At 32.8% G+C, this 23061-nt stretch overlaps 1 protein-coding gene across 6 annotated transcripts in view; it reads left to right on the forward strand.

Moving 5' to 3' along the window:
* Nucleotides 1-478: 478 nt before the first annotated feature.
* The window catches only part of LOC134726756 (uncharacterized), a 32924-nt gene continuing 10341 nt past the window's right edge, over nucleotides 479-23061 (forward strand). Inside the window, exons 1-2 of one of the 6 annotated variants that reach the window (XM_063591205.1) lie at nucleotides 479-660; nucleotides 15777-17304. In XM_063591205.1, the coding sequence (XP_063447275.1) occupies nucleotides 15801-17304 (1504 nt within the window). In that variant the 5' untranslated portion in view covers nucleotides 479-660; nucleotides 15777-15800. Of the gene's footprint in view, nucleotides 661-1968; nucleotides 2175-15036; nucleotides 15155-15214; nucleotides 15460-15776; nucleotides 17305-23061 lie in introns of those variants that run through there. The other 5 variants (XM_063591171.1, XM_063591197.1, XM_063591192.1 and 2 more) reach the window with 5 other exon arrangements.

A 23061-nucleotide genomic window follows, 5' to 3' on the forward strand; every position in this document is an offset into this window, starting at 1 on the left:
CCTTAGATTTCCCTTACTTTATTTGTTCTTGCGCTTATGATATCCGTTACCTCTAACACGTATCTCATGGAAAATAAGAGACAAGGAGACTCTCGAGAGGAGACTACTGCTAACTTATTGTTAGATTGATGGTAGCTATTAATCCTGTGATTTATTCATATGAACATGTTGGAAAACAGTTTGATATTTTAATTGTTTAAAGATGTCTCACAGTCTATATATATTAATTCTTAAGTCGGAAGTAACACTAAATGGAGAGAAAAAAAGAGAACCGGTATTGTAATTCCTGTGGCTCAACCGAAGACAAGTATTGCATTAATTATTTGGATATGTTCAATACAAATAGAATTATAAATTCGCTTAGTATGTGTTATTTGTAAAATAGGTGTGTGTCTCTCACGTGGTGACTCTTTGACACCGTAAATTTAATTACCTTACTGTGTGTACTTTGTAATTACAGAGAGATAATGCAATTTCAGTAATTACTTTTTAGTTGTCACCTTTGACACTTATATCAATGCAATTACAGATGCCGAGTAATTGGTGCTAATCAAGGCCGCTTTAATTATGCAAATATTCCGAGGTCATTTCCATGGTAACAAGTGATGCTGTACCGCGTGCGGAATGTCATTCTTCATCAAGGTGTACTAGAAGTCAGAGGTAAGTTATTTTTGTGTGTTAATTATTGGTTATATAAACATGAAGCATGAACATTATCATGTACACAAGGGTGGGCTACTGGGGTAATAAATTAATAAACAAATATTTTTTTGTGTGTAATTTTCACCCAAAATGCGAAATGTTGCACTGTGATATTAAATTTCGATATTATCAGTAAAAATTTAGTTATGAACAATTTAGATTAATTTAAAATAACGAATGCATTAGTTGAATTTTGTTATTTTATTTAATACAATAATGAGTTAACTTTTTTATTATTATTTTTCAATCTTTAAAGTCATTAATTTAACTAATTTCTATACTTTAATTTGCATTGTTAGCTGGGATGTTTACTAGTATAATGAGTGTAGGAAGTTCGATAGCTAATAATATATACAAACATACATACATATACACGTATATAAATAGGAGGTTGCAACATCATAATAAAACCACAATTGACAAAATAACATGTTTATTTACACATTTATGTGATATTTATGTTTGTTACATGAAAACATGTGTAATATGTTGTTTTTACACATGTTGCAATATACACACTTCTAACGTCCGGTTGCTACTTGACTGTATGGATTTTATGCATATTCAATAGAATAGATGATCTGAGGACTAGTTTGTACCTTAAGATACAGCTGTTACTGCATTGTACTAAAATGTAACAGTGCGAAACACTGATTTATTTAAAGATATTAAAATATTACTCATTTGTCTGTTTTATCAACAAAAAAATGACATATTGATTCTGAAAGGAATATGTAAGAAGGTCGTAAACATTTATTTGGAAAAATAAACATGTAACATGTGTTTCGGTTTGTTATTCATCAAATTTATTTATAGAATTTATTTTATTTTATCAGAATATTTTTTATAGATAATTTATAGAAACATGGCCTTAAATTTGTCCGTCAAGGAAAATGAGAAATTATGCGAAGGCCCCTTTACCTAGAACACCGAGCATTCATCAGTTTAGGTGGCATTTTTGTTCTCTTTCGGGGGGAAAATATGTCAAACTTCAATAGCAAACAGGAACAAAATTTGAAACTAAACGGTAATTGTTTTGTCCATTATTTACTTTAGAAACCAACTATTTTTTACCACATCTTTTCTGGCTAATAAAACAGAACTGAATATGTTTCAAATATAAAATCATTTTTTTTTGTCAAAAAAAACCAACCGTGACAACCCACCCAACTACCCTTAAAACAACTTGAATAAATTAATTAGTAAGTTATTTGATTTCTGATTTGTTAACAATCAAATTCAATTGCACTCTTTCATTTTATTTCTTTAAGTCTCACGGTCTGATAATACACTGACATGTAAATATTGAGTCGAGTCCACCTTCATCGTTGCACGTGAAAAACAATACAGGAACGACACACACTGTGAAACAGCATATAAATGGACCAGCTGAAAGATAAATTTACAGTAATATTGCTAAGTATAACAGACGTTATGAATATCGGTTGGTTAGACGAATTTTACAATAACGGGTAAATTAATTTTGTATCGTGTTGCCCAGTGTAGTTTCGTTTCCTACATCATACTAATACACACATGACAAATGCGGTATACACAATGTCAAATTCGAGTTGGATGTAGAATTCGAGTTGGATTTCATTTATACATTTGTTGCATATCAAGTATTATATGCACATAGTTTCTGCATGCCGCTTATCCAATCCCTTACCGTGGTGGTCGGATCTATGATTTTAATTTGATAATGGCTATATATATTTGACGTCCAGTGGCAAATTTATTTGCACATTCATTAATGTTATATGCATATTTACCTATATTTGGAAAGGTATGATAATGAAAGAGAATAGAAAAAAAAAACCTGTACTAAAATATATGATGTGGTTTTTTTTTCCATCTCTCCTAAAATCATCCTATACAAATCGAGAAACCGTTAGCTTTGTTATATTTAAGTTTTTTTGCAATTCGAACTTACTACCTCTTGAAAGACATTACTTTATGAATATACATAAAATGAAAATAAAATTAGATTCATCATAATGAATAGTTGAATTGGAATGATGACCATTTACTTTTCTCCTCTAAAACTACTGAAACAAAGGTAAAACTTGACCACAATCAGCATTTGAGTATCTAGTTTTAATCAATTGTGTCCGATGAGGCGATTAATCGCGATGACCCCCCTACCTATCAACATAGCTGCCATGACGAAAACAGAATCTTAGATAGAGAAAATCTTACAGATATGTTCAAAATGTTGATAACTACCATCTGTCAAGACTCACACGACTTCTTATACACGGTGGGTATGGTTGTCCTGCGAGAGAACGTACTGTGCTGGTGATTTGGTCCTCACGGGTGCTGGTGATCAATGAAAAAATGTAAACAAAGACGAAAATGATGATTTTTGACGTTTTCACTAATAAAAAATGGAAGAAAACAGTTGAGATTTTTCAATTTTGTTTCTTATGGGTTCATATATAAACTATTGAAAAGTTGACCCTTTAAACTGTTTCAGTAAGCGTTACACAAAAAGGCTCATTTTCAGAAAATCTCGGAACTGAAAAAATCAAACAAAATGCTTATAGAGTCCGCTTTCTATACCGCAATCCACACGACAAAACTATTTTGTAAAAAAACATTGCAATTTATAAAAATCTAGCATTTTCTCAATTCACTCATGTCCTGATACTGTGCTGGTGGGTCCTGTCATTGTGTTGGTGGGTCCTGATACGGTGTTGGTGATTTTGGATTAGAAGTTGGTCATATTTGAAACAAATGTTACAAAATCAATAAAGTTGGGCAGATAATTGTTGTCAATAGGATCTATTACTCCTATTTAGCTCTTGTGCATCCATTTGGCTATTTAATATGTGTTTTCAAATGATCATAACTTGTATAACATAATTACATAAAAGGGCAACATCTTTCGTCCAATATCAGAGAACAATATATAGTATCTAAAATAAGAATAGTTTTATTAAGATATTAAATGCCCCTTACATTGATGCCTCAATAATGATCAAAGCCCATGCCGCATAGACATGTTTGTCAGCGCTCCGCATACCCCTCCACACTTCCACCCAACCAACCCTCCTTATTTCCTCCTTCATTGTAACAGTGGTGTACCAACACAACAATTTATCACATTAAATAATTACACAAAGACACACATTATTAAACAACGAATGCTCGCAGGTACTGAAAGCTAGTTCACAGCCACATTTTCAACTAATAGATAAACCATGTTCTCATGTACAAAAATCTCAATCGTGTCGATTAAAAGTCTCAAAACTTAAGTTCACATTTTAATGTTTGATGAAGCAGAACTTTAAAAGTGTGCAGTGAACATTGTGCTCACAACAGTTATTGTCATAATTATGTTTACATGAGACTTATAAAGGAATTAAGAAGGTACCAAGAAATGTTTTACAGTTCAATTCAATTATCATGAATGGAAGGTGAATGGAAACTGTGAGGGTCAAAATCTAAAATTGCTTATAAATGTTGCTGGACCCAGTTTCGTTGTCTGATCTGAATGTTCTGAAATGTGAAAGGTAGAAAGACATTTTTATTTTTTTTACTTGGAAAGTTTTGCCCTAATTGCTTGAACTTTTGCAATATTAAAGCCGATTTCAATGAGTGTGAAGCAAAGGGAATATCTTTGGTTAAATTGCTTGATGAACGGAAAAGTCATTGTTAGGTTATGTAAACTACCCTACTTTAAGAGTATACCAGTTCGACAAATGACACATCTTTCTGTATATAGGACCAGGCTACTTCGAAAGGAGGGTACGGTTTAGCTTACAAGCAAGCTAACCAAAGATATTATGTTTGCCTATATACTCGATGGAATCGGCTGTAACTAAAAACTCGAATACATTTTAACAGACAGTGGTCATGTTTGTTGATGAATAATGTTTTTCCTTGATTCACTCTTGAGAAATCCTTTAGTAACATTTGGTCAAGTAATTTCAGAAAAGATCTGTTTGTAATTGCGGACGCCAAGACAATACATGAACCTCACACGACCCCTCGACACAGGTCTTATAGCGATTCAGTTTGATAACCATTTGCAATTAAGCCAGTTTTTGTTTGTGTGTAGATTTGTATTGTTTTAAACTGTTATGACCTTTTAAAGTTAAATGTAGGTGTTTAATCTAAGAATTTCTTTTTTAAACTCAATTGGTAGTATGAAGCTATTGATTGATTGATTGTTGGTTGCTTAACATCCAGTGGCAAATATTTCATGCATATTCAGGACGAGAACAAGTTCACAATAAATACAATAGGTAGGTCTTGTCATAAAAGAGGTCAATAGTCGTGGAATTTTGGACTGCCACTGGAAAATGAGGATGTATTGGATAGGAACAGAAATTTTGCCTTGCAGCAGCCCACCTACGGACCCCACAAAGAGTTGCTGCAATGGTTATTAACGTGCAAAGAACGTGGCACTCTCTTTACACGAGACATCGGATTTAACGTCCCCATTCTGACCGGACGCGACTGCGAACTTGATACATCCCGCACAGCCAAACGGACGCCCCACTTCGGCAAGCGTTTTACTGCCGGTCAAATGAAGACCAAGTGACCATATTTCTATTTCCCAGTAACCCTTGGGGAATTTTGAAATGCACAATTAACAAAGCAAACGTTAGTTTCAAATACTTCTGAATAGAGTTTTAAGGATAATGTACCCTTGGGTTGATCCAATGCTAAACATAACAAAAATCTCTTTACAAACGTCTGTGAATTTTCTACAAAAATAGTGATTTTCTTTTCACCAAATTCTCTTTTTCTACTAAAAACAGTAATGAACTATAAATAAGAATGCTTTGCAAGAAGTTTCCCCTTGATATATGTACAAAATCATGTCTCTATTATTCATTGTCTGTGCTGTTTTGATACTTTTGCAGTTTGCACATTTCGTAATTGACAAGCCACAGAAGGGGTCATAAACCATACACGAAAAGATAAAATATTGATCCGAGTACTTAATTTGCATCTCTGAACCCCCACCCCGGTTTGTTTTTTAGGAGCCGAGGGTGTCTAAAAAGGATCGATTACAGACAGCCGAGTACGCATTTTACTTTCCAGTCGTGTTTACGTTGATTGTTACTGTTCTGAATACGGATAGATGGAAACAAAAATGTTTGATATATCTGGCTTTAGATTCGGTTTTTTTTAAATATAAATTAAGGCTACATTTAAATATAATAATACTAAGAATTCACAATATAAAAAAAATGCAGAAAAAAATGGATGAAGTGAAAAAAGAAGTAAGGAGTCATTACTACAGAGATGGTGTGTTTGACACACAAAACTTAAAAGCTTAGTGATATTACCAATATTAAAATAAAATTGTATTTTAGTCTGGTATTTTTTTTCCATTTACTCATTTTCAATTATAATTAAGGCACATTTGATTTTTATTCATAAAAATATTCAAATATAATAAAGTAGAACACATTGTTCACTTCCTCCCCCGTAATTCTTTATCAAAAATATTTGTTTATTTTGGAATTTTGAAATGAAAAAGCTAAGAAATCTTAGTTTTGTTAGTGGTCTCTAGGTTATCTCGTCTTCATTCTCTGACATATTCTAGTCTGCCTTTTCATAAAATAGTGATTTGTTTTAGTGTTCTACCGAACTTTCGAAAAAAAAACTGATAACCGTTCAGACAAAAAAGTTATGTTGAAAAAATCTTACAGATACAGCAAGTGATTCTTAATGGCTATAAAATACATTTTTCTTTTTAAACACAACTTTTTTAATCTTACGGGAAACTATTCCAAGCTTAAAACTTTTACTGCAACCTCGCTCTTACTTATCCCCACCCCCCAGAAAAAAACCAAACAAACAAACCCGCAATAATATTGTCATCCTTATAGTCAGCACTCAATTGTTCACAAAAAAAAATGTGATTTCAGCTGCTAAAGACATATGATTCAAACGCTCAGAAAGTCTTTTGTTCTATATTTTTTCTCTCCATTTTTATGCAAAACGGTAACCTTTTGCATTTTTATTTAATGGGTTATTGTTGAAGGTATTACGATAACGTATGGTTATTAACACATACTTCCTTTAGTTTCGTAAGAAAACTTGTCCATTGACAACAAACATACCACATCATCTACTTTACATGTATATAAGTATTGTATAAATTACAACGTATTTTGGTGTTCTTGCAAAATGATCGTTATCCCGAAAATCGTAAACATATTTTCTTATCTTAAAAGGGGACAAGAAGGGTTCCATTAACAGGCCAATAAATAAGATTACAGTTAATTTTTAAAAAAAATAATTAAAAAATAGGGGTATTTTTTCTTGCATAATAACAGTAAACGGATTCAAAACAATGTCAATTTCAAGAAAGCAGGCAACAGTTAATTTGTTAATAACAGTACAGCATCAATTATCTTGAACATATGCCACTTTTAACTGAAATATAAAGGCACAGAACCAGGACATCGGAGCACAGAACCAGGACCGTTTTTCTTATCACCAGCACCGCGTCAGGACAATTCCGTTAAACGAACTTGCACGACTTTTGCAATATAATATTGTTGTAATATACTTTGCATGGTACTTATGACGCATCAGAGAACAATTAAGCAACAAAACAGTCGTTTTATTGCCGTTCTGATACAATGTAAACAAACCCACCAGCACAGAATCAGGACCCACCAGCACCCGTCAGGACCGAATCACCAGCACAGTACGTTCTCTCGCAGGACAACCATACCCACCGTGTTATAGGAATGACAAAGTTTACTAATAACATACTCAGCAAGACCTGGCAGATCTACCGAGTACAAATAAGTCAAATATGGCGTAAACATTGTCAGGTGTCTCCTTATTTGAATAATTACTCTTTAATGAGGATTGTTCGCGAATTTTTAGTGCTTTTTCCTCTGTTTGTCTTGGTAAACAATAAAACCTAGCTAGATAGACTCTTATTAAAGCCAAGATTACAAATAAATCAATGGCCGAATTGCTTAGTTGACTCCTATTGGAATTATTGACCTTGAAAGTCGTTTTAAACCTTAAAAAAGATATTTTTACCATTTGCACATAGACCTTGGTGATTAAAGGGAAACGTCTCATTTCCCCCATAATAATTTATTTTGGAGAAAAATGCTCATCAAAATCCAGAATACAGACCAAACTACAGACCATTGAAGACATTTTATTTTTACTTTCTCCCCCTCCGCCGTCAAACGTTTAAGGACCATCACGCCCGTATGTAATCATTTTGATGCACGTTTGTGAGAAATTATACCACCCAGACATGATCTTTTTACAATGTATTCCATTAAAATAAAATGGACAAAATAACACCAGTTAAAATGATCAACTAAATACACAAATTATACAAATTGACTTAACCGTGGATTGACTCCATATTACATTTGTAGAGTGATTGTACTTAAATGACGATGTGGTTAATTTAAATAATAATGATGAGAACAATAAAAGTCGGAAACTGCAAGGATTTATAAATCTTAAGCGATTTCGTCTTTTCACAAAGTATAAATTACTCTCCAGAAATTATAAAAGATCGTAAGGAACATTGTAGCAGCACAAAATGATAAGATTAGGTTTTTACAAGTTATAAAAATGTCAACCCTGACAACGATCGGCTCCTTATATCTGCATGTGAGAGTCTGGCTTATTGATGTTTACTTTACGTCCAGGGGCCAATATTTCAAGCATATTCTGCACGAACGGTTTTGACGAGGTCAACAGAATAGAAACTAATGGGGTTAATCTGAATAATCGAGGACTGGAGGGGGATATAGATGATCAGTGGCGGATCCAGAAATTTTCATAAAAAGGGATGGGTGGGAGCGGTGTCAACGTATATTTGTTCCACCTGACTGAGAAGTTCCAATGGAAACTTTGTTATAAACATTGTCATAATATCTATTCCTGTTGGAACAAATACTCTATACCATTTATTCTGTTAGGAACATATTCTGTAATATTTATTCCTGTGGAAATAGTACTCCAGAATTTATTTTCCGTTTGGAACTTTTATTATGAAGGAACTTCTATTCCGTGACAGCTCCAGTCATACTTCAGTGATTCCCTATATATAATCAACAAAAAATTTCCTACGAAAAGGGGGGGGGCGGCGGACCCCCAGGCACAACCACGGTATCCGCCTATGGATGATGGGCCTGATAGGTTAGTTTCGTTCTTCGTGATCGGTGCATTTTCGCTATCGTGATCCGTTTTTCTATAGATTTTTTTTTATATATTTTCGTGATCCGTGATCATGGAAATTTATTTTTTGTGAATCGTGATTGACTAAAAAATCAACTCTTGAATCGAGATGAGACACATCTCCCCTCCATCAGCCCCTCATAAATAACAAAACTTTTCTTTTCCAATCTCTAACTTTGCCTCAATCAAATTTATGAGACTACATACACAATGCTTATATTAAAGTAAGAATTTATGTTGCTTCAATTTTAATTTACTTGAGTTATGTGCAAGTATAGAAACATCATAAACTATTTATTCTGTTTGTTCAATTATCTTTAAATCTATCATGCAGTTCACAATAAAAGACCGTGCAAGGGCTGTTTAGCCAGTGTATGTCGTTAAAAACTTTCACCGTCATCATCAGCAAGATTTAGAGAAAATCGAAAGCAGCAAATCATGCCCAAGAAGACTAACACGAAAATGGAGTCATTGAATTCGTCAGAATTCTCTACTTTATATAAGATTACAAGTGAACTATTATAACAAGTTATTGGATTATATTACAATCTACGTGAATGGTATATAGATTGTTGGTATATTGTGAAGTTAGCCATTGTGTTGATTCCCGACAGACTCAACAGACGAACTACATCTGTGAGAGCTGGTTCTGGGTCTTTACATGATGGGTGAAACACGCTGTGACAATACCTAGGATGGTACATGGCATTGCTGCCGATACAGAGGCAGGCCGGGATCGACTGACACCTAGAACATCAAGAAATTCGCTATTAATCTGATAAAGAAAACATCTAAATAAATACAATATAATTTTAAAGTACACGTTTTGAAGTCAAAATTAGTTGAAAACAATGATGAAATACTGCAAAAAATTCAAGTTAAATACCAAATAAAAACAATAATAATAACTGTTGAAAAAAACTAATGAATTAAAATATTAGTTACTTATAAACTTTATTTATTTTTCAAAATAAAATTATAAGCAAAATAACTTTAAATCTAAATAATTTTCAAAACCAAGAGACTCACCTAGAATATCAAGAAACTCGCTATTGATATCATAGCGGTCAGTTTATATACTAAGTTTTGAATGTCCTAGTAATCCTAAACTGACTAACAAACAAAATAATTTTGCTGATGTAGGTTGACCGTTGTCCGAACTTTTAAGATGTCTTATTAAACTTTGCTAGATATATAACCGCAGGTCAGTTTGGCAACTGCTGAAGTTTTATTGCACAGACAAGTTCAATAGTTTATAAAAGTGCTTATTTGAGAAAATGTTTAGAAAAGTTAAACAATGATTTTATATAAAATAGTTTACAGAGTAGAACTTACATATAAACTAATAAACTACATGAAATGAAATAAACTGCATGTTTATATTACAATAGAACCTTTTTTATGCCTCACCTACGTTAGTAGAGGGGCATTATGTTTTCTGGTCTGTGCGTCCGTTCGTCCGTCTGTCCGTCCGTTCGTCTGTCCGTTCGTCCGTCTGTCCCGCTTCAGGTTAAAGTTTTTGGTCAAGGTAGTTTTTGATGAAGTTGAAGTCCAATCAACTTGAAACATGGTATACATGTTCCCTTTGATAAGATCCTTTTAATTTTAATGCCAAATTAGAGAATTTTTTCCAATTTCACAGTCCACTAAACACATAAAATGATAGTGCGAGTGGGGCATCCGTGTACTGTGGACACATTCTTGTTTTATAATGTTCTGCGAATGGATCAGGATATTATACTCCGCGGAGTGATTCAGGTTTTAACATCTCCGAGTTGACGTGAATTGGGACCTGCATATCAAAGTTCTTCTAGTAGATGTGCATCAAAATACTCCTCCGAATAGATCTGGAGAATTTAAAAATATCACTCACGTTGTTGATCTGGATGAAAGTTCTCCGCGTATATCTGGATTAAACTTTGTCACAATCTGCGAATTAAACGTAAAAATAAATACATACTAGTAGTAATTAGTTAATTTTTGTCAATGTCGATACGGCCATAAAACCATGGAAATATTATTGACCAAGAAGGTTATATGACCTCCTTGATAAAACTAACTTATAGAGCTGATACTGTCATTGATGGTTGAATGACTGTAACGAAAGCATGCAATGCGATGTGATATTTCAGGATGAAAGCAGTCGAATAATTTATAGGACGTATCCAAGACTAACCTGCCGGCTAAAATATCACAGCATAGAATTGTCACCGTTTTTGCTTACAATACTTGAAATTTTGGAAAGCAGCTACACAAAATTCCGACAACAGACATCAAGACTAGCATTGAGTTTGAGGTTAATTTCTGCACACGTTCGTGAATAAGTGACCAAAAACAAGCATTTTGTTCTAGTTTTCAGACAATAATTTGTGTTTGATATAACAAAAAGAAAAAAAAGAAAAAGAAGACGTGGTATAATTGGCAATGTGAAAACTCACCACAAGAGCTTAACTGACACAGAAATTAACATCCATAGGTCACTGTTCGGACTTCAACAAGGAGCAACGTCCATACCGTATAGAGTCTGCTATAAAAGTGCACCTAATTGATAAATGTAAAAAATTCAAACGAGGAAACTAAGGGCCTAATTTATGTACAACAAGACTGGGTCCCCTGTGCACGGATGCCCCACTCGCACTATCATTTTCTAGGTTCAGGGGGACCGTAAATTGGGGTCAGAACTCTAATTTGACATTAAAATAAGAAAGAACATATCATCAGGAACATATATACTAAGTTTCAGATTGATTGGACTTCAACCTCACCAAAAACTATCTCGACCAAAAACTTTAACCTGAAACTGGACAGACGAACGAACACTATCATTTTCTATGTTCAGTGGACCATGAAATTGGGGTCAGAAATCTAATTTGACATTAAAATTAGAAACATCATATAAAAAACATATATACTAAGTTTCAGGTTGATTGGACTTCCAACTTCATCAAAAACAACCTCGACCAAAAACTTTAACCTGAAACTGGACAGACAAACAAACGAACGGACGAACAGACGAAAGAACGGACGAACGGACACACAGACCAGAAAACATAACGCCCCTCTACTATCGTAGGTGGGGCACAAAAATTAACGAATAACAAATATGTAAAACATCAACAAAAGACAACCACAGAATAACAGACTCCTAACTTAGGATACAAACATACAGAATGTGGCGGGGTTTAACATGTAAGCGGGATGCCAGCCATCCCCGTACCTCGGACAGTGGTGTAACATTACAATATAAATAGAACTATAAAAATCAATTGATAAAGACTTAATCATCAGATGGATACAAGTATGAAATTAATATTACTACACAGAGTATAATGATCTCTCTAAAATTGTACTACAAGGTTCCATACCTCAAAGGGGAGGCTAGGATTGAGTGTTTGAGTACTATATAATTATCCAGAGGGGGGGGGGGGTCAAGATATCTTCAATTGTACAGTATTGCGCGATAGGAAGAAATCTTCAATTGTACAGTATTGCGCAATAGTAAAAAATCTTTAATTGTACAGTATTGTATTGTAATAGGAAAATGTACTTTATTTGATTTCAAATAGTTTACTAATTAATACATGTAAAATCTTCTGTGAAAAATATTTTATAATCAATTATTGTTTAACTGCTATATACTTAAAAGCCAAACTTTCATGTTCAATTTGTGAACATAAGAAACAACAAATAAACTTTTGTTTCAAGTAAATGTCACGTTGTTCTGAGTGACTTTCTGAGAGTACAAATGTTACTTAATTTTGTTTGATAAAGGTTAACAAATTATGTCATAAACTATGGACAATGGTCAACTACATTTAGGCATTATTATTTCATAGGGTTAGAAATTACAGAATAAGATAATAGATAAGGCTCATGACACGCACACATTAGTATATAAAGTAATCAAGCCGCTATATATGGTTAATAGCGAATTTCTTAATATTTTAGGTGAGTGTCTTAGTTCTGAAATAATTTTCATTTAAATTATTTTCTTTTAAATTTACTTTGGAAAAATAAAACAAGTTTATAAATAACTTATATTTTAATATCAAAGGTTTAATTAGATAGTCATTACTATTGTTATTATAATATATATAATTTGAATTGTTTATAGTATTTTGTTATTGTTTTAATTGATTTTAACTTAAAATTTGTACTGTGAAATTTTATTGTAATTTTTGTGATGTTTCAAATACTACATTGATAGCGAATTTCTTGATATGTTAGTTTGGTTTTCTTTGCCATTGTTGTCCCGGCCTACTACCTTGAGCCTCCCTAAGATTGTGCAAAAGGGCATTACAACTGTCGGGTTAATAAATACCACAACAACAAAACACAATAAATCAACACAATAATTGCGCAATAGGAAGAAATCTAATTGTACAGTATTGCGCAATAGGAAGAAATCTTCAATTGTACAGTATTACGCAATAGGAAGAAATCTTTAATTGTACACTATTGCGCAATAGGAAAAAATCTTCAATTGTACAGCATTGCGCAATAGGAAGAAATCTTCAATTGCATGTAGTATTGCGCAATAGGAAGAAATCTTTTATTGTATAGTATTACGCAATAGGAAGACATCTTCAATTGTACAGTATTGCGCAATAGTAAGAAATCTTCAATTGCACAGTATTGCGCAACAACACAGTATTGCACATCAAGAAATCGTCAATTGCCACACAGTTTTGCACATTAGCAAGAAAAGTATATTTGCACAGAATTGCGCAATAACAAGAAATATGTCATAGTACAGTTTTGCGTAATAGCACAGTATTGTGTAATAGCACAGTATTGTGTAATAGCACAGTATCGCGTTATAGCACAGGATTACGCAAAAGCAATAAATCTTCTACAAAATTGTTTACCAATTTCAATAGAACTTTAAAGTCTTTTATTATATTTATATTTATAAAATATTGCGAGAAGGGTACCTTACGTTATATTATGTTAAAAAAAGGGAGAAATCCGTTTGCGCCAAAAATGCGTCCTTTTGCGCCACAACATTCTTTCTCCAATGCTACGTTTGTGCCACCTGTTTTAAAATAACATGGTATCGTTTGCGCCAAAAAATAAAAAAAAATTATACAATTGCGCCAATTAAAAGAAAATTGACTTCCCTCCTCCTTTATTCGGACTTGGAACCGGCTGTTTACGCGGCAAATGTTTTCTTTACTGAAACATACTTTCTTCTCACTGCAGTTGCATGGGTATTTCCCAATTAGATGTATGTAGTAGCTTTTAACTTCACTTTATTGCCAAAAAGAAAAACATTGAAAGATGAAATGCATAAAACAGTTAATTATAATTCCCGTGGAATGCTTCTGCTCCATTACTGGTACAAATGTACGTCTTGTGGTAGATAGAGTTTCTGCCCATACGGATGTTGGGAACAAAGCACTGTGTCATCACTAATAAATGTGGCTGAAACACAATCAGCAAAAGCTTTTACTTTCTTCTTTTTGGGCATATCTTGTAACAAATATTCAGTAAAGCAATACGTTTTCTTCTCTCTTTGTACATGTCTAATGCATTTCAAGTCATTTCTCTTCAGATGCTCATCTTCATGGTGAAATAGCTCCGAACAATGTTCGGACAGTAACTTTTTTAAGCCAAAAATTAGAATTAATTTTAATCCGGCCTTTTAATATTTATGATATTATATGTGTACAGGTAAATTGGCGCAAATGAGTTCCGAATATTGGCGCAATTGATACATTTGGAAAACAAAATGTGGCGCAAACGATACCCCTGAAAAACAGTAATTGGCACTACAGGACTTCTGCCAAAGAAAATATCCGTGACTAATTCCTGGGATATTTTATATTTTTTATATTTTTATAACAATTAATAGCCGTGTGAAAGTCCAGTTTAATTTTGTTTTTAAATACTAAAATAACAGATGCTTATTTCACTTAGCATATTATAAAGTTTTTCTCACGTAAACTTATAAGAGGATTTTAATATTATCTTGACCAGAGGCATATAGTACATAAATTGTGTAAACAAAAAGATATAATTATCGGATTATCCACAAAGAAAGGTGAAATATCTGACATTCCAAGATTTCTTTGACACAAAAGAATGATTAGTTATTAATTTTAGTTTATTACAAAGATCCAATAAAATCCTATTTATAACTAATTGTTACATAATTTCTTAAGGGGTTAAGAGAAGTGAGGTCTTTAATGAATTTAAATATGACCACTTCGACTTATTGACCAAGGAACAATACATTTAACCGGGGGTTTCTGTTTACTTTATGGTAAAGTTTTAACTTTTATAGATTTACAACCTTATTAGAGTGTCATGTCGCGGCAAGTCACACCACTATTATATAAATACATCTTTTAAATCATGGTTTAACCTCATACGGTAGATATTTATCAAGGAAATCCTTTTACAGAGGAAGATATTATTCGAAAGGAAACGCACCTTGAAAAATATATTTAAAAGGAAGAAATAATAATTGATTAATCTACGATAAATATTGTGTTATAATACAAGGATCGCCACTGTTGGGGATTAAAAAGACGAAATGCGCATTTGGCGCGGAAAGTTATAATTTTGGTATGTTTTGATTCCGAAGTTTTTAGTTTAAAATCAATGCATGTGAACAATGTGAAAAATTATAAAAAAAAAAGTATTTCTGATTTATCAATTGTATTTGTAAGTTTATTTCGCATTTGTAATATTTGACATATACACCTGCAGGGATAAACATTTTAATTATTCCATTCTGTCATTCACACGGCTATTACTGCCTATTATTAGATGTCCGTTTATGTAGTGTTATCGTTATTTTATGTTCGCCTTTGGCTTAAGATGACCAGTTCATGTAAAATAGCCACCAGGAACATGTTATTTACGGTTCATTTTTATTCCAGCTTTGGTTGAAGACACAAAGAAAGATGTACCAATCAAAAGATCAAAGAAAGCAAGAACATTCTAAATGTAAGAGAATCATAACGGACGACACGCAGCGTTTTAATATGGCGGGAAAGTGCGAGAATAAACATAGGAATAAAGCAGACGTTATCAGAACTAATACAGAAAAAGTTACAATGAAACGACATCCAGAATGCAAGAAATCAGAGAGTAATAGAGACAAGACAAACAGAGACAAAAGAGATTTAGATAAATTGAAATTAAGTGCAAAGCATTCTCGGAAAAGGTCATATAGGATTATTTCATTGGCGGACATGTGTACGAAGACTATTCTTATGAAGGCAAGCTCAGAACCGTATACAGAAATTCTGGTCAATATACAAATAGATAAAACTATTTTACTGAAAGACAATTACTGTCAGGATGCCAAGACAGTAAATGTTAGGGACAGTATCAGTAGCATTGATGATTATTTGTTAAACCGAAAGACTGACAATAACTTCTTATGTCAGAAAACAAAATGGACGGACAAATCAAAAAGTTCGGTTACGGATATTTCGGCACCGAAAAGCTTGACTGTAGATCACAAAGGTAAACATTTGAATAAATGTGAAAAATCAACGAAACTAGATAGTCATTCAATTAGTAATGATAAAAAATCTCTCAGGGATACAGAAAGTTTTTCAAAGAGATCTCATAAAGTGCATAATACTTCGGGCAATAGCAATGTCAGGTCTCAGGAATCTAAAAGCAATTGTGGACAGACGTTACTGAAATCTCAGGAATCAAATAGCAATTGTGGACGGACTTTGCTAAAATCACAAGATTCAAATAGCAATTGTGGACGAACTTTGCTAAAATCACAAGATTCAAATAGCAATTGCGGACGGACTTTGCTGAAATCTCAAAACTCCATAAGCAAATGTGAAAGAATATTACTGAAATCTCAGGAAGTCTTTACTGAATCTGATCGAAATATTTTTGCCGTGTTAGGCGCAAAAGCACTCGGGGAGGCAGATAAATTGACAGAAACTACCAAATTTAAAACAGAACCAGTTGATATCTCTTATGAAAATTCGACTTCATTGCCTACACGTAGTCCGTCGTCCGAAAATAAGTCGGAAAAATGGACAGAAAAAATAAAGGTTAAAACTGAATCAATTGATAATTCGTATGGCAATTTAAATTCATTGACAAGTCCGTCTATTAATAAATCACATTTCGAACTCCGTATCGAAACAACTCAGGAACATTGTTCAAAGGGGTCAGCTAGTCCATTACGCCAAACTGCTGAGAAAAATGAAAATGACGTTACTTCTGATTACGAAGGATCGTCGACTGGTCTCCCCTCAGAAGACGAAGATATAAAAGAAGAAGCTTTAGAGCCAAAGAAATGCAGTTCTTTGCAGACTAACATACAGCCAGAATTTGATGAAGACCTTCCAATGTTAATCAGTCCTCAAAGAAACAAGATGAAGTTAGAAGAAAAGACTACGTGTGCAGAAATGAAAACCTCAAAAGACAGTCGTAAGTATATATTATCGATTGTTAAAACGTTTATTAAATATTGTCATAAGAATTATTGTGCAAAAATTCTAGAACTATCCTTTTTACAGTATGTATGTTGGTTTTTTTATATATAAAATTTGCTTTTCTATTGGGTACAATACACACGTACGTGGTGTTGACATTATCTTTCATATCGTGTGAAAATCGGTAACCATTTTTAGAGCACTCGCATTATTGAAGCATAGTAAACAATCACTGTGTGTAGATTGATAGATTTTTATACTATACATCATTGTACATCAAACATGTTTATTATCATGATTATATGTTGTATAAGTAAATACATACTTGTGTTTATTTTTATGATTATTATTTTTAGATAATGTATTATGACATATAGTTATTTTTTGTTTACCATGTTTACTATATTGAAAGCAGATTTTGTTTCTTTATTAATCGATATGAAAGCAAGTGACGTTATTAAATGTCAAATGAGGTCATCAGAAAGTCCAATATGCAGATTTGCTAGGTGGCCGACGATTTAATATAATTCAAAGTTTAAATTCTGTAAGTTGACAACAAATCTCGGCATACTTGTACAACTTTTGATAGTGAAACTAACGTTGAACATTACCAGTAAAATACCCTAAAGTTAGAAGTCGAAAGTTCTATTTATAGATCGAATATTCCATGTTATCCCACGCCTACGCCGGTACGTTTTTTGTTATTTCAAGGCATTATTTGATAGTAACATAGTGTGCTTAGTAGTGACCTAATACGGTATAGCGAAGTAAATTCTATATGGGGTGAGAGCGAAGCTCGAATCTTATATGGAATTTACTGACCCCATATATACCATATTACGTCACTAGCACACTATGTAACGCATTTATCTTACCGACTATCTTATGTATCTTGACTTGTGGAATATGGAGAAGTGACCTATCAAAATGAGCAAGTTTTCAATATTGTTAGCATTAAGAAACTACTTCTATTGTTCCTACAAAAGCAGATGCCAACAATAACAACTTGTTAGGTTTACATGTGTTTTTATAATTTATTTCATTCTTAATTATCAATTTCTTCGTCTGTTGAAACCTTTTTCTCAGTATCATTTTGCTTTTATAAAGGGACGTTACACCACTACTAACTGTGTATAAAATAAGCCCTGCCTCCATTCTTACCTAATATGGAATTTAAAGGGGCGTAACTCCACTACTAAACGTATACGAAATAAGCCCCGCCTCCCTACTGGCCTTATATAAAATATACACGGTCTCCACGCGGACGCTTTTAGCCAATCATATTCCTAGAAATGCTAAGGAGGTGACTAAGATAAATATTTTCAAAGGTTTTGATTTATTCTTTTTTGTATAGCGGCGTTCGTCACATACATACACGGGGGAAAACTTCTATTTATTTCATTTTTTATTCACAGTCCTGAAACGAATTTCATTTGTATTCACATCGAGTAGAGGAAGAAACATGGAAGGGAGATTGAATTGTCAATTTATGCAAGTCCCAGGAGGAAAATTGAAAACTCTTTGTCATATTGCTCATTCTAAACTTCAGTTTGTTCAAGGTGAAAAGATCGTGTACTTCATCCCCGATATTCAAGACATTTGTTCACTAAATACAGACATAAATTCTGACCACGATGAACTATATTTTCAAAGCAGTGATAACAATGGTAATGAAACTGACCATGTAGAAAAGTTTAAATCTTCTATTTTAGAGGTAGAAAAGATTATGAAAAGCATCAACTGCAAAGTTGTGTTTGCAACAATAACCACTATGAGTTTCTTTTCTTGGAATAAGCGTAGATATGACATGGAGAAAACATCAGATTTGAAATCTTGTGATACCTTTTTCGAAATGCAAAACAAATTTAACTTTAGTTTACATGAAATTAACAAGTTGATAACAAGGGTTAACATTGGAAATAATGTTATTACGCCTTTTCTCCATACCTATGTTCATAGATGCTGTAAGGGTAAAATCAGATACTTCTATAACAAGCTAGTTGATGGGATACATCCGAGCGATTGGCTGTCTGAAAAATGGATTAACATTATGAATAAAACGATTGCAAAAAATGAGCGAGACTGGATTGAACAATTTTAATTCTATGTTGTATTTGATCGAATGTTTTGACAAGATTGCACTATTTGACTAAATATACACTTTTAGAATATATGCATTGCACATGAAGTTGTTTGTTAATTATTTCGCATGTCCGTCTGTACGTACGTACGTCTGACGTACGTCCCAAAATTGGTTTCTCTAACCTGAGTTTGCCTCAACTAAATCTTATGAAACTTTTACAAAATGCTTATTATTACAAAATACAGACCAAGTTTGATTTTTTTAACAGTTCTAGAGTTATGCCCCTTTATAAATGGAAAACAATGCAAAATTTTAAGTTTTCGTTCTCTGACTTTAATAAGTTGCTGCAACCAAGTTTAATGTTATGAAACTTATACACCATACTTTTTACCACAAAATGCTAATCAAGTTAAATGTTTGTGGTATTACTTTATTCATTATAGTTGAGTCCATTTATCATGTTGAAAATTGCTATTTTTTTAGAATGCATTCTGTAACTTAATTTTGTCACAACAAAACATTATGGGACTTATTGTATACACAATACTTATACCACAAAATTCAAATCATTTACAAATTTAGGTAGCGTCACTTTTATCGTTCTTGAGTTATGTTCCTTTTTCATAAATTATCATGTATTGTTGAATGCAAGCAGGGGCATCCTCTGTGTCCACGTTTCGTCCCGAGGGTATCACCAGCCCAGTAGTGTATCAATAAGGTGGTCATTTTTTATAAATATCCTGTTTACAAAACTTTGAATTTAAAAAAAAAACTAAGGATATTCTTATCCCAGGCATAGATTACCTTAGCCGTATTTGATACAACTTTTTGGAATTTTGGATCCTCAATGCTCTTCAACTTTATAATTGTTTGACTTTATAAATATTTTGGTATGATCGTCACCGATTTTTATGTAGACGAATCGTGCGTCTGGCGTACTATATAATAATCTTGGTACCTTTGATATAAACTATCTCCATTAATTTTAATATGCAACCTATCGATTTTTTCATAATTGAGAATTTCGTTGTGGGCATGATAACCTTAAACAAATTTTATTTCAAAAAATATCATGGACATGACATATTAAACAAACAGCATGAACAGAAATACATATATACATTACAGCTAATTTCCTAATGCATGTAAAGCAAAACTTTCGTTGGCTTGCTTACTTTGTTTGTATAATTGTTTATACAAACTTTGAAAATAAGATTGACATCTTTAAACAATATATATAGACATAGTTTAACCTGTATAATATTTGAATTCAATTGGGTGTTATCCTAATAATTGCACAATTTAAAAACAAAGCAAGCAAGCCAACTAAAGTCTTGCTTTACATGCTTTAGGAAATTAGCTGTAACAAGGTTTTCTTTAAAGATTTAATCCGTGTCCCTTGGGCATGTTTTATGATAAGGGTTTACAATGGAAAAAAACGTTTCTGGCATTCGTCACCGAAAAGAAAGATAATCAAGTATTGGATTGGTAAATGACCTTTTATGAGCTATATAATATTTCTGAAATGAAAGAATCAAAGTACTGAAGTACTGAACATCAGATGACCGCAAGTTCTTGTGGATTGTCCGATAAGCCCTTGTCTCAGAAAAAAAATCACATCTCTATACCTGAAAATGAGGTTAATGTACAGATAAAAAAATTTGCCGGGACAAGTTCGTGCGTGAAGGACATCCTCGCCGTATTTACTATTATATTGTAGTATAAATACTTGTAAACTACAGTTACATGTATGTTTTATGTTCATTCATTTGTATATCATTCTATTCTACTATATCACTATTATATCATTGCAAGTGCATGGTGGACATCGTCACGTCACTCTTCTGTAATAATTCGATTTTTCTAATAGAATGGATTTGAGTAGGCGTTCGTATTTTCCCGCAAAAACCGTTCAATCATCTGTGCAGTGTTATCGTTCCTTGATACTGCAAACTTTCTTGAGCTATTCTTCCGCATGCGTGTGCATATATATTAACGATTTTTCACTTATATGTATAAACATATAACAAAACATTTTATTATTTTTAATTTATCTTCTTTAAAAAGTATTTGATGACTATTCATTGAAGAAATGAATTTATAACTCGCGAAAAGGAATGTTAGTTTACACCTGATACTGTCTGCGTATTCATCATATTTATAGATCGGTGAAAATCCCAAAACAAATATTACGTAATGGCGGAAATCTAGGCGATAGCAATACACCAAAATGCTTACGGTCATCCGCTGTAAAAAATGGGCGTTATGGGGCAACATATTTTACCATGTATCATAGGGAAAACACCAAGAAGTCAGAACATCTGACACAAATTCCAAAACCTCACCCTAGTACATCCTTATGAAATCAGAAATTTCGTATGATAATTATATCATTTCCCCAGACACGCGTTTTAAAGAACATTTATACTTTCACGACCATAATTAAGTAATGAGTTACTTACATGGCTTAGTTTTGGAGTCATATATATTATTTATTAAAATATTTTTTTCTTAAATAAATATTTCGAAGGTCCATGTACATGATGTACTACTTTATGTAATTATATCAGTGGTCATATTTAGTAATATTTAGTATTGGTATTTGTCATATTGATTTATTAATATTGGTCATATTTAGTAAATGATATAGATGGACTAGATTTACCGTAGAACACTTGCCTTCAAGTCTCTTAAATCTGACCAAATCTGCATTCAATGTACAAGTTAGAAATGTCTTAAATTTTGTTAAGCAGTGGCTGATCTAGAAAAGTTAGGCATTCACAAATTCAATATTATTTCAAGAATTATTTTTTATATGTTTCATTTTTATAGAGCTATGTTTTGATTGCAGTTATGTGTCCCGACAGTAGTTTTATAAAAGATTGTAATGTTAATTTAGGTTAGTTAACATGTATTCTAGGTATGTTAAAACTTCAACCAAAAATTAAAAATTTTTGATTTGAAGTTACAGCAAAATGCATCGAGTGTGTAGGTAAAAATAAAATCTTTGATTAGCTTGCTTGCTAGCTGAACCGTGTCATTATTAGGTAAGGTATACTACCTTTCTTTCGCGGTAGTTTAGTCCTACATACATATTTATTGGTTATCTGTTTGACTACTCTACTCTTAATGGAGGGTAGTATACCTAACCTTATAATGACTAAACGGTTCAGATAGCAAGCAAGCTAGTCAAAGATATTGCCTTTATCTACAAACTCAATGCATTTTGTTGTAAACAAAATTCTAGAGTCGCCACTGTTATGAGAATATGGATGTGTTAATGTTCAAATAATTAAATGTCAGATGAACATGGTGAAAGCAAGTACATTGAAATGGAAATGGCATTGTAATAACGAAGAAAATTTGTCTAAAACTGCTAACATAACAAACTTACACACACACAAAGCATTTGAAAATAGAAAAATACTTCGAAAGTTGTCTATACTAGAATAAAATCCACACATCACATGAAACATGCAGTTTTACAACAGAAACATGTCACGCTTCTTGATCCAGCCATGGTTCAGTGCCAAGTACACACATCTATAACATACGTTAAGTGAAGAAAAACAAAACAAGACGACACATTTGTTGGCTTTTTTTTCAAAACTACCTCTACCATTTTTATTAGGAAAATATGCGTCATTTTCATCAAATTGGAAAATTTAA

The sequence above is a fragment of the Mytilus trossulus genome, chromosome 1, assembly GCF_036588685.1.
Source record: "Mytilus trossulus isolate FHL-02 chromosome 1, PNRI_Mtr1.1.1.hap1, whole genome shotgun sequence".
Lineage (NCBI taxonomy): Eukaryota > Metazoa > Mollusca > Bivalvia > Mytilida > Mytilidae > Mytilus > Mytilus trossulus.